This window comes from Patagioenas fasciata, chromosome 14 (genome assembly GCF_037038585.1).
Source record: "Patagioenas fasciata isolate bPatFas1 chromosome 14, bPatFas1.hap1, whole genome shotgun sequence".
In the NCBI taxonomy this organism is placed as follows: Eukaryota; Metazoa; Chordata; class Aves; order Columbiformes; family Columbidae; genus Patagioenas; species Patagioenas fasciata.
In genome coordinates, this window is record NC_092533.1 from 14,501,298 (window position 1) to 14,518,647 (window position 17,350).

Below are 17,350 nucleotides of genomic sequence, written 5' to 3' on the forward strand. Positions count from 1 at the left end.
TTCTACTGTCTTATGCTTATGGCATTTCCATGATAATAACTGGAGAGGGGGGAGGAATCACATTTATACTTTTTTTCCCCAGTCATGATTTGCCATTATAAGTGAACATTCTTTTAGCTAATGTAGTCAATAACACTATTAATGCTAAAAGGCAAGTTTGGCATAATACCCTTTTTAGCCTTTATGAAATATCACTTACAACATTTATATAGAGTGAGATGCCATGAAGTTCTTAATTGCCAGGATTTATACGAAGAACCTTCAGTATGCACTGGTATTTCTCAACGTGCACAAATAGTGCCGCATGTTGGCATCGTTTTGCGTGTGTAACAAAGACCGGAATTTTGTCTGGAATGTTTTGTGAGGAATTTGGTGTTTCTCTGTAATAGCCCTGTCTTCCACTGTGCTTTAGACGGCTTTTATCTACCCACTAGAGGCTATTTCAGGATAAATTGACAACCTGCACTGTATCTTTTTACTCAATCACTTCTATGTGCAGAGTGCCAGTAGTATTTTCAGAATAGCACTTATGATAAGGAAAAAGTAGGCATAAATGGGCTGCTGAGAATTTATTGGTACTCCTGGTTCTGTTGATCAGGAGCCTCGCCAACATAGTGACACAACTGCCTGTTTAGTGAACAGGTAGAGCCTCTTCTAGCCAAAGCATTTCTCCTTAGAGATAAAAATGAGAGTTGGTGACTTAAGGATAGGATGAACAGGAGCTCAGACAGCTTGTCATTGCTGAATCTTGTCCTGACAGCTGCCTTAGCAGAATGCATTTGATAAACTGTGATTGACAAAATACTTGAAAACTGCAGGTTGAAACTGAATTTGTGGAGCGTGCAAAAGTAGACAGGATAAAGTAAGAATAGTCTTATGAGCACAGAGCTGTCATCACACACGTAACTTTTAAATCCGGAGAGAGCTGTAGGGAAGCCTAGGCTGTCCTAATGTAATCATCAAGGTCGTGACTGTAATTGAGCCTTCATTTGAAGCTAGGTCATTATACAATATTTCGTGCTTGTTCATGACACAAAATCTTATGTTGTAACTTAATTCAGTGGTAGAAAAGGGGCAAACCAAAAATTTTGACTACTAATGGCTCTGTACTTTTGGAATCTGTGCATAAATTTTGAAGTTTTATGTTCTATTTTGGTACTAAAGAAATTTGACAAGAGTGGATCATTTCACTGACTTTACATTTCTGGTTGGGGAACAAATAGAACTATCCACTTATTGCAAATTAAGGTCAGAGTTCTCAAAAAATGAAACCCTTCTAGTGCATCTTCTGCATTATCAGAGGCTCTCAGGTGGCTTTTTTCTTAGGTGGGTTGTCTTTTGTACTTCAGTCAGTATAATATCCTTAATTATCTACATTAAATATTATGTGCCGTTCCACAAGGTTAGAGAAATGAATTATACCACTTCGTTAGAAATAGTGGGATGATTTTCAAAGTACTTCTATAAAAATCCAGTTGCAGAAAGGTGTACAGAACACTGTTAGTATTGCCAACTGAGGAATGCTCTGGCAGTAAGTAGAGAGTACTGTGGTATCTTGTCCTTTGGTGATCGTCATCATCAGACCCCGCTACCGGTGTATCCATTTGTTGGTGTTGATTCTATTTCACACTTACATTTAAATTCCTGTGAAGGAAAGATAAAGAGGTAAACAAATGCTGGTGCTTTTCTCTTCATTTGAGCTGCTATTAGAAGTATGACCTTGAGAGAGGAAGAACACTGGGTGAAAATGCCTAGGTGTTCTTTACAGAGCATTGTCTGTCCATTCAGTCTCCAGCAGACTTCAAAAAGGCGTATCCATGAGGCTGTAATGAAAACATAAATTAACAGGGAATAACTAAAAATACACTTGAAATGAAAAGATAGCTAGGTCACTGACCGCCTGACTCAGTATTTGTAGCTTAGATAGACAATATTGCAGTGTTTCTCACATCATAAATATCCTTCTGGTACATGTAGAAAGTATCATCTACGTTTATTAACTCTAAAATGTTATCTGACTCGTTGTCTCTAATGCTTTCTCTCTCACGGTGCACAGCGTGAACTTGTAATATGTTTACGTACGTCTGCCTTGTCCAGGCAGTTCTCTTGGCTCTTGTATAAACTGCTCGGTTTGTGGAAGCTGGGCAGAGTCCTTAAGGCTGGATTCTGTCTATCAGGAAAGAGATGAGTGTATCCAGTACCAGCCTATGTTGTGTGCAGAGGGGAGCAGCTACAATGATGTGTAAGGTAAATGTACGCTTGTTACATAAAAGAGCTGAATTTGTCAGGGGTTTTGTGTGTTACAGCCTCCTCCTGCATTTTGTTGTTCTGTTTGTGGGGAAACCTTAACTTTGGTGGTTTATTTTTTAAATTAGCTGGGAAAACAGATACATTCTGAGGGGATAGCTTTCTGTATGCTGAGTGTTATCCAGGGTGGTGAAGACAAAACAGTGGAAAATTTCCTGAAGAATCTCATGATGCTGTGTGGGTGGAGAGAAAACAGCAGGTGACATCGATAACTGATGAGGAAATATGATGGGCTCTGAATTGTCTGTTATTATTCAGTTAAGGGATGTTAGTGAAACAGTGGACAGTCCTGTGAAAAGGTATCCATATGATATTACAGTAATGCAAACAGCCCCTTTCTTACAACAAACAAGAGGAGCCCATGGAAGGTTTATGTAAAGAACAGAACAGAAGATACCATCACTGCCGTTGTATAAAGGGGTGGGATGCCTGTACCTTGAACAATATGTTGAATTCTCATTTTTCCATTTAAAAATGATATAGTAGAACTGCAGAAGGTCAGAGCTAGTGAGATGGGTATGGCATATTTTGCTTGTGAAGGATGACTTTAATATTTTAATATTCTTTAGTGTAGAACAACTGGTGACTCGTGACATGACTGGAGTCTGTGAGGGATAACTATACAATATCAAACTAGCAAATGGCAGATCCAAAAGGAACAAAAATCTACTTTTTCATGTAACATTCAGGGAGGTTGTTGGACTTCTCGTCCCTGGACTTTGTAAACGCTAACGATTTACAGTGATTGAAAGGCAGACTTGAGGAATTACATTTGGACTCAATCCACGGTTGGACTTGATCATAAACATCTTTTCCAGCCTAAATGATATTATTATTCTAATTGATGGAAGAAAAATCAATCCAGGGCTGTTGAATAAAAATTTTAAGAAATCTGAGAGAAACTCCTGGCATTTTGGAGGCTATTCCAAAGGAATTTCTTTGTATGATTACTCTGGTTTTATACTTTTCCTTAGGTTAGAGATGTGACAAAAGATCTTTGATCTAACTCTCTACAGGTTGTACTTACATTCTTTGTCAAAGGGTACTGAGAATATATTTGTTTCAAAGTTACAGGTGATCTCATTATAGAGGCTGAAGAGATACCTGGTCAAATTTGAGATTGATAACTTGTCCTTTGTAATTTTTTTTCCCAACAAATAACACAGTTAAGACAGTAAGTTTGGCTACGTGTCTTCTTGTGAATTGCGTGTCAGTTCTTAGTTCTTCAAAATTGTTTACAGGCACAGATAAAAACCGAGATTTTACCAACTAAATTACTTGAAAACTGTAATTTGATTTTTATTTTTTTTTCCTTTTTCAGTAATTGAACTTGCTGTAGCAAGAGAAATCAGTACAAGTAGGTCTCAAGGTGGTTGAGCCTCATGAATTAATTAACTCGCTATCACAATTAAAGAAAAAATACGTCTTAACATTGAAGAACATAACTGTGTAATGAGAAAGTCAGATGCTGAGGTTACTACTTTAGGAGCTTTTTTGTTTTGTAAAGCATTACTATTGCTAGAATATTGATCTCAATCACCAGCTCCCTAGGAACACAACTTTATGTATTTGGTTTAGGTTCTTTTTATGTTTTTAGGGGCTTCTTAATTTAAATGAACAATAAGCCACAGTGTTAGAAGCATACAGGATGACGTAGGGCCTATTTGGGTCTTTGAAAAAAAAATGCCTGATATGTGAGTAGGACCAACATGGTAGCACTTTGGTCCTTCTTAGCTTTTCTGTCCATATGTCTTAGCACTCCACTGTTCTTTTGATAGAAGAAAACGTGTTGTGGTGGTTTGCTTTTTTGTTTACTTGTTTTGGAGGAGGGCTGGGTGACACAACACCCAGCTTGTGGTTATAGTAATTTATCGCTGTTAGAGTTGGATGCTTGTACTGGAAAACCTCCTTTCGTTGTTTTGTGCATCCCTTAATGTTTATTTCACAGCTGTCACAATGCTATATCCAGTGCTCCATCAGCAGCTGATTAATTAGTCTTACCAAGAGCAGCTACATTTGGGGTTTTCCCTTACAAAAGAAGCAGCGAAGTAGTATGTGGCAGATAATTTTTTCCTGTAGCATTCTGGTTGACTTACTATTTATACTTTCAAGCTGAAAAAGTACAGCAGTCTCCCACAAGGAGGAGAAAAATTCTTTTTAAGGATTTTTTAATTTATTTATTTTTTAGAACCCTCTAAAATCTTTTTATCCTTCTCTGTGCAGTTTTTATTTACAGTTTTGTGTGTTGCCACAAGCGACCAAGGACAGCAGGAGGTGCTTTAACTCAAGTATTGGTTGGTTGTAGTACGATACATATAGTCCCCTCTAAATGTAAACTTTGTCCCTGACCACTTTTGTCATAAAACTTGGTTAATGTGAGTTGTGTTACCATATTTGTGTAAGTATACTGATTTTCCTTATTGCTTTGTTTTTGAAATAACTGAATTTGAAAAAGTGATACAACCTTTCACCAGGAACTCTTTAGTCTTTACTCGAGTAAATTGATTATTCCTCATTAACCTAATAATTCAGATATTGGTCTTTCCAGGCATAAGTCATTGATCTAAAAACCAAGTTGTTAGAACAGAGGCTGAAGTAATAGTAGAGTGTTATTTTGGAGAAAGACTTACATGGAAGAGGTATTAAAGAAAGAGAAAGCAACCTCAGAGTACCTGTTGTTGCTACTTGAGATTGAAGCTTTTCTTAGTTTTTAATAATTTTTTCCCATGAGAATTGTGGATTATGGCTTTATAAATTGTAAGGATATTGACCCGTAGCTGAGTCATTGACCCATATGGGGACGCTAACCCATTCCTAAGGGCATAAAGTAATAGTTGTTAAATTGGCCGTTACTTTAAAAAGCAAAGCAAACCAAAACCAGGAGGAGACAGCTTGAGAGAAAAAAAATGTTGTGAAGTTTCACTTACAGTTTTTGTTTTGATGTGAATTTGTTTTGTGTTGAATATAGAGGTGATTATGGATATTGTAGGTGTTGGGGCTTGACTGTTCAGGGGCTTTTGAGAAGATGCATACAAATTACCAGGGTTAGTATCCCCACATGGGTCAATGACTCAGCTATGGGTCAGTATCCGCATAATTTATAAAATCTTGTGGCATTTTTTTGAAGTGGTATTGTGAATTTGATTGGAACTCCTGTGTTACCATATTTGTTTGGACTTAAGAGGGCCTATATTTAAGTATTTTTGGAAGTAAGAGAAGTTGAAACCTTTAAATTTGTCTAAAATTCATTTGAAATTTAGTTTTAGTTCATTTTCAGTTCCTAAGTGTAGACAGACTTCTGCACAAAGGAGTAGACACATCTGTGCGCTCTACTAAGTGCTGCTCTGAATCATGCATGTCCCTGTGGTTTTACACTACTAGTACATACTAATGCTTTCATTAGTCCATAGGAAATGAAAATACAAAATGAAGGTATTTGTCATTTTAAGTCCTGTACTGTTGTCTCTAATGTGACCGATTCCTTGGTTGATTCTGTTTAAGAGACAATGCACTTCAAAAATCCAGCTCCTAGTGCAGTAGTCCTGTTGCTGGTCATGTTTGGTTATATTTAGGACGTGATGAATAGCAGCGTGAATCAAAAATTCTGACTCCCATTTTGTAACCTTACCTTTGGTAGACAGCAGAGCGAGAAAATAGTGTATTTGCTGTTGAGTTCACTGGACTATAATAGGCTTTCAAATGTACTTGAAACTAATATTAGAGCATTTTCCTTCATAGCCTTCAACATGCTTGCGTGAATATTTGGTGGTGTGTTAACATATTTAAATGTATACTTTTAAAAAATAAATATCCATTGTCAATGTTTTGTATCAGAGAATAATTCTGCTTGAGAGCTGCTAGTGTACTATGCAGGTAAAGCTTTTTAAGTTTAATTGGTTTGTTGAATAGGTTTGAGAGAGAGAAAAATTAAGAATACAACTTTTGTAACTAACACTGGATATAAGATGCGCAATGCAACGTAATAAAGTCAAACATCAGATAGTATTTCTGTCAAGACAATATAGGAGAAGAAAAATAGTATGACTCTTTGATTACAGAACAGTTGATGTTGCCCTACTTCTGTGCATGATTTTTGTATTACTTATTTTTTTCTGGTGTTATCATAATCATTATTTGCCTCCAGAAATGGTATGCATATATATGTTAAGAGTACTGCATTTGTTATGTCTCTCTAGTATGCTTGATCCAAACTATTAAGGGAGAATGTGATAAAGAAACAAAAGCAAAAAGGGCTGAGAGAAATGTGGAACTTTGACTTGCCCAGTACTGAGTGTTCTATGAGTTGTTACGGTTTCTGTCCTGTTCCTTGAAAACCACAATGATTAGTAATAAACGTTGAGCAAATAGCAATGCAAATGTACTAAGGTACTAAGAGAAGAACAGCTTCTGCTTGTTGACAGTATTCAATAGGGAGGAAATTGGAAACAACTTGGACAAGGCTCAGCCATGTAGGTGTGATAGAAATGGAGCGAGTGTTCATTGCTGGGTCTTTTTGTGTGAATATTGGCAAGGACGGGAAGCAGCTTGAGAAACTAAGGGTATTTATTTCTAGGACCTTTTTTTTTAGTGCTTCTGAAGTGCTAGTTTATAAAAATAAACCGTCTTTTTATTGTTTATTACCAGTAAAAATTATGTTATGCCACTTTGATAAATAGGAGAGGAGAAATGGCAACAGAACTTAGGAGGATATTGAGACTCTGCTCGTATTTGAAGTTCCGCAGTTATTTTCTGGATTAATGTTGACAGAGAGGCATAAGAATTACGGATGGAAAGAACCAAGCCTTATAAAAGGCAAAAAGGTTTCATAGTGTAAATTAAAAAAAAAAAAAAAAGTCATAAACAATGTGCTATCGTCTTAAAGGGTGGAGCATATACTGTATGCTTGGTAGCCAAGCTTTTAGTGATGCCTGTTGGGAAATGTTAAAAAGTGAAATTCCAGAATACTTGACTTAACCAGTAAGATTGAAACTTCATAGTGCATAGTTGGGAGCATCCATTCAGGCAGGACTACGGAAGGGAAAATTCCCAAGGAAGAAAACATCTTGGGGGAGTGGAAGAGAGAAAGAAGAGACAGGAGTGGTACTTCTTCCTGGGTGGGTAGTGGTTATGAGTCATTGTTAGGCCAGCTCATTAATTAAGGATCAACGCCATATTTGGTGATGACCCTCATTGCTGTGAGAAGGACATGTACCGTGGGGTCCAGGAGTGCTCTGTGGTGGGACCCTGTGGAGCAGGACCTCTGACTGTGGGTGTTCAGGTGCCTCCTGGTTGCTGGTTACACGGCATAGCGACAGAGAGGGAATGAAAATGGGCAGCGTAATTACAACCGTTCCTCATCAGCCTCTCTGTCAAACAGCAAGAAAACGTCCTGTAGGTCTTGTCAGAGTGCCAGGCCAAGTGGGAGACTGTTGGGGTGTGAGAGAAATTAGATAAATGTTAAAAAGCAACAGAATGGTGGAAGCAGAGGATCCATTTCCAAAGAGGCTACCGCGAGAAGAAAACCAGTTTGCTGAGTGATGTGCAGAAGACGAGCAGCTACTCTGGACATCGTGTACCTCTCAGGAGGCTGCTTGAGGAATTGCACTGTTTGCTTTCTAGATTTTCAAAAAGCGTTGCTGGCATTTGCTGTTGGTATTGATTTTTAACCGAAACTGGGACTTGACACAGCAAGCCAAAAACTGCTGCTCCTTCATCTCTGCAAGTGCTGTACAGAAAGCAGATTTCTTTCTCTATCAGTCACTGCATCAGCAAATGGGCCTGTGGACATCGCAGGGTTTGTGTTCTAGAGGAATGTGTAAGAGGAAAGCAGAGTTAATTCACATAGTTTTGCTTTTTCTGGATATACAGTGTAGTGTCTGATAGGGACCAAAGTTAATGATGTAAAGTTTACTTATAAATTATTTTTTTCCTGCTTTTTGGCAAGGCCAAAGATTGTAGGTCATAGTCTATTCTTTCCTATCTGATAATTGCAAAATCTATTACTATCCCTTTGAGGTTTTTTTTTTTTTATAAAAGACTGTACTAAATCTGAATAAAAGCCTAATAAGTAGATTAGTTAGAACAATAGTCCTCATGAGGATGTTTGATTCTGAGTGTAGCTGCTAGAGATAACCCTAAATGCAATTAGGTTTAACCCCCTGTGAGTGTCAAAGGAAGGTGATACCCATGGAGACTTCCCTTCAGATGACACTATTTTTAAAGTGTCTCAACATTTAAATTATTCTTTCCTTTGGGCATTGGTAACAAACTTGTGGGGTTTTTTTTAATAGTTGGAGAAAAAGAGCTTGGAAACTTATGTTTTAGCCATTAATTTTACTGTTTCACATAAAAAGATGTTCCTTTGGGGAGCAGTTTGTTGTCCTCATCTGTACCCTTTGTAACTGTGAGGATCAAATATGCCATGGTGACCACAGACAGGTAAAAAGAGAAAACAGCAGATTCAGCAACATACGCAAGCTTAAAGGGTAACGTGATACCGTGTCAATGGATAAGCTGTTGATAGATTAATTCTGGTTTTTCCTCTAGAAAAAGACATGAAAGCGAAAGTTATATTAAAACAAAAGTAGAGACAGTAGATCTTTCAAAATGTTAAGATTATAGGGTACAATATAACAGAACCTGTAAAATTGCAAATAACTGTGAAAAATATGAAAATAATCTAATCAATTTTTAGTATTATGTTGTTGGGGAAAATGGCTGGTAACACCAAAATTAATAAATTTGCATTTATGTATGTATTTATTTACTAGAGGTTTTATATTGATAATCTTTGTGCTCTGCACCTTACATCTCTTTATTTCACTTGCATATTGTTCTTAGAACTATCTTTCAGTGGAGTGTTTGTGAAAATCTCTTGTTTTATCTTCCTTGCTTTTTTAAATCAAAGGTCTTGTGTCATCAAAAGTAAAGCTGAACTAATTAGCCAAAATACTGGAAAATGGCTTATAGTCATACCACATCGAACTTGAATTTTGTGTGTAGAAAGGTGATGTTTATCCTGTTTAGTAAACTCTCTTTGTTTTTTATTGTTCGTAAAAGTATAACTTATCCCTTCAAATTACTTTTTACCCCCAAAGTCAGCAATGTAAAACTTAGGAGCTGTGATTCGTTCACATTATTTCTGTTGCAGACCCTTTAGATCCAGAATATTTGTGCTCCTAACAAAGAGCTAATTAATTGTCTTACATCTTTAGCATTTAAAGTGCTTTATTTACTGTTGTTTTGATCGGCTGCTTTATATCCCAAAGTGTCAATGCATTGTCTTCTTTGCATGTCATAAATTACTCTGGTATACAGAACATATATTTGTTGTTGATTCTGGTGAGTCTTGGATGCAATAATAAACTATTATCTTATAAAAAGTAAAGATTTGAACCTGAGATATAACAAGTAAAATAATTTCCCAATGAAGCCGTAAAGGCAGTGAAGAACAAGAATTGAAGTGACAGTATGTTAGTTATTAGGCTTCTTGTCTGCTTGGTTTTTTGCAAGGAAATTCATGTATTTTTGTTATTCAGAGATGCTTTGGGTGGGGGGGAGGAGGAGAAGCGTTCTGTTGGCTGTTTTACACCAGGGATGAATGGAATGGAAGAAAAGGAGGAAAAGAGCCATCTCTAAAACCTATTTGTTTTATTTCATTTAGATTTTCACACACACCTTTCTGAGAAATTGAAAGACAGACAGACAAGCTGGCAGCAGCTGGCTGAGACAAAGAACTCTCTAATACGTAAGGTTTTTATCTTGCTTAAATTGTATTCCTTGTAAACTTAGAAACTAGTTTAGAATTTGTGGCTTTTGCAGTGATTAATTTAGTTCTGTTTATCTTCTGCTTATTATGTTTTGCTTGTTTTTTTTTTTTCTTTGATTTCTCCTTGTGGGTATTTATATTCTGTTGTGTTAACCTGATCACTCTTTATTCCATATTTGTCTTTTATACTTTGCAATCGATTTGATTTGAGTGAACTAAGTAAAGGTGGGTTTTTTACTGGGAGTCCTCAGTGGGTGGTGAAGGAGCTGCGTTTTCCCTGGGCTGACGTTGCTTCACAGCACTGGGCACCTCGCATGGAGAGAACGACGTGTCAGAGATGCCAGACACACAGGCATGGTTTAAAACAGTATGGTAGCTGTAGCTAGTAGTATCTCCACAAAGGCAATTAGATATGTTTTATTCCATTGGTGAAAGCTTGCGTGTGGTCTGTGTTGCTTCAGCAATTCTTAGATCTGACTTTCTAATGAAAGATTTAGTAATAGCTCTGTTCATCTTTAGTCTTGATTTGAAGTTATTTGATCTAAGAGTTGCAGATTCGGACAGTCCCACTTGGTGTCATAGTGAAGTTTTGCACCTTAAGGGCTGTGCAAAACAATTGAGGTTTTGTTGGATTTTTTTGTTTGTTTTGTAGGGAATGACCTCATTGATAGAGGTTTGAGGTTTGTTTTGTTTTGGGGATTTTTGTTTGTTTTGTGGTCTTTGTTTTGTTTTTGTCATTTATTTGCTTGTTTTTAAGAAGCACCCCTATTCACCCCCACACACATACTTTCTATTTCCCTGAGAGCAAAACTCCTTTGGGAGGAGGAGGACGTTTGGAAAAAAGCTTGTAACGTACTTTTTAGCAAAAAAGTACATTATTAGTTAGTACATTATTATTAGTTTAAAGCCAAAGACATCTTAACGAATTTTAATACAAAGATGATGATTCAGTGACATCTTCCTCTTGACACTTCTTAAATTCAAATAGTGGTTTTCATTCATTGGGTATCTGTGTTCATACTAACTGTAGCATTAGGATATGCCCTTAATAATTCAGCAGGGGGCATTTTTTATAAGGTCTTTTGTCATCAACCCTGTAATTTTAGCCCTATATTTGACTGCCTAATGAGATGAAAGAGATATTTTGATATTTCACTCTTCCATTGCAACCACGACCTAGTTACATACATGAAAACTACCTTTGCAGTTGGGCTTTGCCGAATTAGGGCCCTAATAGCATTCTGCCTGCTTACTATTTAAATGAGACACATACCAAGGTTTTCTTGTCACCCCCAGTTGGATTTTCTGATAGGCTTCTTTCCATAATTGTTGGTAAAAACTACTGAGTGGAATTATGTTTAGAATCTCAAACAGTGTCTGAGCAAATACTGCGACGGTTTCTTACATCAGGCTCTGGAAAGTGATGAGTATCTGTGACCATTTCATAGTTAATGCAACCCACGAATGCTCAGTGTGTTTTCACACTGGAGATGAGGACTGATTTTTGTATTTCCATGTCTCTTAGAAGAGTGGGAGTCAGAGCATTTGGTAGAGCAATTAAATTTCCATAATGCTGGTACATAATATTAAAAATTGCCCGAGGTGGCATGTTATGGTTGGCAATAAAGATGAAATTAATAAAGAATGGAAATGCTCTTGTATATATCTGCATTTCTGAAGCATTTGTGATTATCGATGTTGCAGAAAGGATTTTAGCACAGGTATAGTGAATGGGTTATGCTATTTAGGCCGTGCTAAATCTCAAAAGAATACTTGAGCACATTTTCCAGCATCAAATAAAGGTTTCGCCCTACAAATAGCATCCATCTGAACAATGTCTTTTCTCATTTGAAGCTTTGAGACTTTTCGTCAAACATTGTTTCTCTTTGGTTTAGTTCTCTTCCCTGACAACCTGATACCCTTCCCAGTTCAAGCCTATTTGATTTATATATTGCTTTTAGCTTTCGGTATTGTATTTGTGCAGGGCTCTAGAAATTAAAAAGAACATGAGAATATATTAATAATTATATAGCAACTCAACAATGTGTGATGATAGTATTCTCACCTCTGGCTTGACAGTGACATGAATTTCAGAAAATAATTGAACTGAGAGAAGCCATAGGAAAACTGAGTGCTTTTTATGAGTTGTATGAGTCCACTTACTTGGACAGACTTAATCTGTTACAGGTGGTACAGCAGTTTGTTACATGCTCTAAAAGTGCTAAGAAAGGTGCAGCGAGCTTAGAGATCCAGACGTGCTGACTGGCTTTGATGTTGGCCAAATCTATTCTGTTAATAATTCAAAGGAACTGACCAAAACCAAGCTTTATCTCTGTTCCTTTGAAAAAGTGCCACAGGATGCTGCCAAAAATGGACAGATGGCACTAACCTTGGTTTAAAGCCTCAGTTGGCTGAGAATGCGTCCAAGTAGTGTTGCAAAGCTTTCAGCCTGCGCGTTGTGTCAGCAGAAGAGGACTCTCTGTGTCACCATGGGAAGAGCCCTCAGACCTTTCATTTTAAAGGTACCCAGTTACTGAGTGGGCTCAGTGAGTGGATTGCTTTGCTGTGTTCTAATAAAATGTTAGGGGGTTTGATCTATTTAGCCTTTGGTTTGCTAAGGAGAAAGATGCTGCTGGTGCAGAGCAAGAGGTGGCGGGAAAGAAGGAGGTTAAGTGCTGCACATGGGTATTATAATGGTCAGTGCTTTAGAAATGCAGGCAGAAGGGTTGTTCTCAGATCCATGTTCAGACTCTGGAAAGAAAAAGGATAAAAGCCTCCTGTAGGAAAATATCTCCCCTACTGAGTATTTGGAGTAGACCTAAATCTCACTATTTCTGACTTCTCCTTTGCTGGGAGAAGATTTCTTAATAGAATAAAAAACCGCAAAAACCACACACAGAAATCCCAAATCTATCTCATACTAAGCATCTAGAATTAAAAACAAAATCAGACAAACAACAAACCCCAAAACGACAACAAAAACACACAAACCAAACCAAACAAAAAAGAACACACACAAAACCATCTTGGGTTTCTTTTTTAAAGCATTCAGATGCTGTAATGTTGAGTAATATATAAAAGCAAAAGAAGAAATTTAATAGCACTCAGCTTGGAATATGATTTGAATAGAACACTAATAGAGGCCTGTGCTTCTCATTGAGTAGTGAAGATAAAAGGATGGGTTCCTGTATCATGTGTGCAAGCCAACCTGAACCACCAGTGCAACAGAAGGCTTAACAGGGAGGGAGAAAAAATTGAGTCAAGTAATTAAAAAATATATGGGAGTGCAATAGCAGTGTTTGTCCAGGAAGCCTTTTTTCTACCATTTCCCATCTTTTGGTTCATTTTGCAACTGTGTTGTATGGTTTAAGCGTCTTTGCTGTATGTTTCAGCATGATGATCTTGAACATACAAATCTGGACATTTTAATGGGTTCCATAGTCTCTGAATTCTTATGTAATCTTGTCAATACCTGAAGGAGACTTGACTGACTATAGTTAATAAGCTACATATTTGATATGTTGTTGCAGCAAGTATACAACTATCTGAAAGATCTCTGTGATGTGCAAGCAAGTTCTTAAATAATTTTCGGATGTTACCTATTGAACTGTAATTTAATTTAGATAGAGATTATATATTTTTCTGGGAGAAGAAAGCGGACTGGATTTTATCCTGTGTTTAGGATGCTTAGATACAAAATGCAATGGTTGTATGGGGCTTGATTTATGGGGATGATCTCTTCCTGGCATGACATTTAAAATCATCAGTGAGAATGGTAGACAGATGTCCAGTAGCACTCAGATATAAATAAGTTCTTTACCTTGTTGAAAATTGAATTTAAATACTTTGTATGGCTACTGTGGACAGTGCTTATAATATTTGTGTTTAAATCAAGTAGTGAGGAATTTAGTTCACTTGGCTACTTTCAACATGAATTTTCCTTACTGAGGATTATACGGGTTTGCATTTCTGGGAGGTCTTTTGGGTTTCCGTTTTAATAGAAATCCTTTCAGAAATACATGAGCAAAACCTGGTTATATAGTGGGATTTTAACAACTGTTTCTTTAAGGAGCCAAGTCAAGGTTGTACAGCTATTCTTCACACAGCATACTGTTTTGTTAAGAAAAACTAGAGAATGTAAATCACAAGGCCAAAAGTGAGTGATAAAATAAAATAATGAGAATGTATGAAATTCTGAGAGGGAAGCAAAACTCTCTTGTGTATTGGGTCCTAGAAGCAAACAAGCTGACAGTTCTGCCAGGTGCCTCTCTGAGGAGCAGACTTAACACTTGTTATAGAATTTGTCTTGAAAATGCCGGTATTTGAACTAAAGAATTTGCAAATTTGCTTGAGAAACAAAACAGATTGTGTGTTGAAAGACTGAGCTGCTAGCAAAATACTCCATCCTGTCAGGTTTATACAAACCGATCTCCTGTGTATTGCACCATGTCCTAGAAAACTGGAAGCCATGAAAACAAGAACTTATACTGGAAGGAGTTTTGTGACAGCTTGTAAAAAATAGTTTTTCTGCTTTTTACAAGAGGCTTCTACCTTGAAGAAACTGATGAAATAGGTGGCAATTTTTAACACAAGCAGTGACAAAATAAACACCATCTGCTATTGTTGACTTATTCCATAGCATTCTCATGCTCGGTGATTTTATCTCAGTTTTTTTCAGAAATAGTTAATGACACATCTGCTGTGGGATGGAGCTGCATTTTTGGTGATTAAATGTGGACATAATCTTAGGGACACCAAAAGTGAAACTTTTTCAGGAAACTGAAGGAAATACCAAACTACTAAAAGGAACTTACAGATATATATATAGTAATAGCTATGTTGATGCCTTTTATTTTTTATTTTGATTAAATTTATTATTGGATCAAAACTGTTAAGTGTATATTTATTCTTTCAAAATAACCCGTTATCATGGAAAACTTCTCATTTGGTCTTTCTTTTACCAAAGCAAAAAGCTTCCCATACTGACATTCTTAATCCTCTGAGGAAGCCTGGTTTTGTAAGCCATCCGTGAATGTGGGGCTGTGAAGGCACAGCAGAGTCAGGAGTCGTGTGGGCTCCGTGTCAGGTTTGTTCCACAGGAGAAGGTATTTAAGGGAGCACAGTGTGCAGTGCCATCATTGCAACTGCCGCAGAAGTAATGAGCTTAATCTCGAGATCCAGGTGGATGCTGTACAATAAGGAATTCTACATACAAGCAGAGTTGTGCACTTTCATAGCATCTGCCTTTGTCCTGCGAAGCTCTGTGAAGCCGCCTTTCCTCCCAGCGAGGGTGCAAGACAAGGTGTAATCATCTGGTGTCCCTGGGTTATTCAGACAAACACAATTCACGGCGGTTTGTGCTGTGGCGTGTTTTCTCCCCTTTGGTAGCACCTGGTAGTCCTGTTGGTTTGAAGATTCCTGCCCTGTGCCCCTGAAGAACCCTCTCTTCCCAGATAACCCCAGTGTGTCCTACCTTTTCCGTCTCTGTCAGCAATGAGGAGTCTCGGTTGTGGGAATTCCTCTTGAGCACTTTACTGCAGAAGCATTAACATAATGATCCGCTGTACAAAACCCAGGCAATTAGGCTGTTAAACCTGTGTTGACTGTGCCAAAATCGTATGTCCCTATCCTCTCATCAGTGTAAGCAGATTTTAATAAAACCAGAAAATAAAATGTCTGGCCCTCCATATGGATAGTTGGGCATTTAATTTTAAGATTTTGAGATAGAAATTAAAGCCATGGATTGTAAATCCTTTTTTTTGGGGGGGGGGAGGAGAAGAGGCTACTTTATTCTGTAGTTGGTGAAAAAGCAGGATGGACTCCACAGAGACGTGGATTCAGACTCTTTGTACTCTTTGTTTAAAACTTTAAAAACCTCAAAACTCAATTCAGTGTCTTCCCTTCCTGCCATCAAGGTCTGTTTAATGCTGTGAAATGCTTGGCCTCCTTTTATGGTTTCACAAAATGTTTTGACAAGATACTCAAATAAAACTGTACACAGTATAAAATGAAAATTACATCTGGAAAGAAAAGCATAATATACACAATTTTGAAAGGAATTGCCATTCTTTTTTTGGGGGGTGGAGGGGTCTTGAAACATACAGTAAGTATAAATGAAGCTTTGCATTACCTCCTTATGAACACTGGCTAAGGAAGTATTGATAGAAGTATGTTTAAGAGTAAACATTTGTACTTGTAATTTATTTTAATACTTTTATTCAAACTTAATTCGATTTATTATTTTGGTAACGAATGTGTAGAAAAGCAGCGCCTGTGAAGTAATATGCGATTAATGTTAATTGTTCTGATAAAAGAAAAAAAAAAGAGCAATCTTAGCGGATTTTTGTCTTTACAGACTGCATAGTAATTAAAAATTGGAAGGAGAATTAATGCAAGTTGCACTGAATATGTGCTGCTTATATTAGATAGTGAGCATTTGAAGTCATCCCATGTTCCTTAGCAGTGATAAACAGATTTACATAAGTTAAACAGTTATATTACTAACCTTTTCACTTGACCCGATTGGTGTAAACGTTGCATTTACGAATTATCGAACCTCTTTGAAAGACAGCCTTATGTATGTGTATTATCGTTCATGTTAATCTAAAGCATTTCTCAAGCTGCTGCGCATGAAGTTAGGGCAAAGAATCCCTTACTTATTCATACCCATATGTATGCCGTGAAACTTGAATAGGGAGGGAGACAAGGAAAACGGATTTAAAAACCAAAAATTATTTACATACTTTTTGTACTAGTGCCATAATTCTTTACGTTAGGTTTACTTATATCGCTGCTTAGGGTAAAAGTGGAGGGAGCCTGACAAGCTTTTGTTATGAATTTCCGTAACTGGCTTTTACCAGCACTTTCTTTTGTTTGGATTGTGAATTGGAAATAGAATGTGCTTTATTCCGAACTGGACTGCATCTGGGGCAAAATGTTTATAGTGTCTAATGCCATAACAGTAAGTAAAACAAAATTGATTACATGATATTCTTTAATACAGAGAAGCAATGAGGAAATTCTGACAGTAAATTATTTTAAGCTGTTACTGTTACTTGCAAACTCTTCCCCGTACTAAAGATTTTTACATTAACAATGCAGAACTATGTTCAGAAGCTGTCAGTGGAAAGCCGGGCATTTTGATAGAAATGTAGATGCAGAATGGGTTTATTGTATCTGAAGAATTAAATCTACTTGTGATAATAAGCATAGGTGAAAAGCTGGGACAGCACACTTGTTGATATCTATTTCCTCATTGGGACAAGTTGAGTTTAG

General features: G+C 37.1%; 1 protein-coding gene across 17 annotated transcripts in view; it reads left to right on the forward strand.

Annotated features, from left to right (window-relative positions):
• Positions 1 to 17,350, forward strand: part of TENM2 (teneurin transmembrane protein 2) — a 629,416-nt gene that overhangs the window by 332,955 nt on the left and 279,111 nt on the right. For 12 of the 17 annotated variants that reach the window (XM_071814801.1, XM_071814803.1, XM_071814804.1 and 9 more), the window contains one exon: positions 9,971 to 10,054. The exons of the other annotated variants lie outside the window; for them this stretch is intronic. In XM_071814801.1, coding sequence (XP_071670902.1) covers positions 9,971 to 10,054 — 84 coding nt within the window. The remainder of the gene's footprint in view (positions 1 to 9,970; positions 10,055 to 17,350) is intronic. 17 annotated transcript variants of the gene reach the window in all.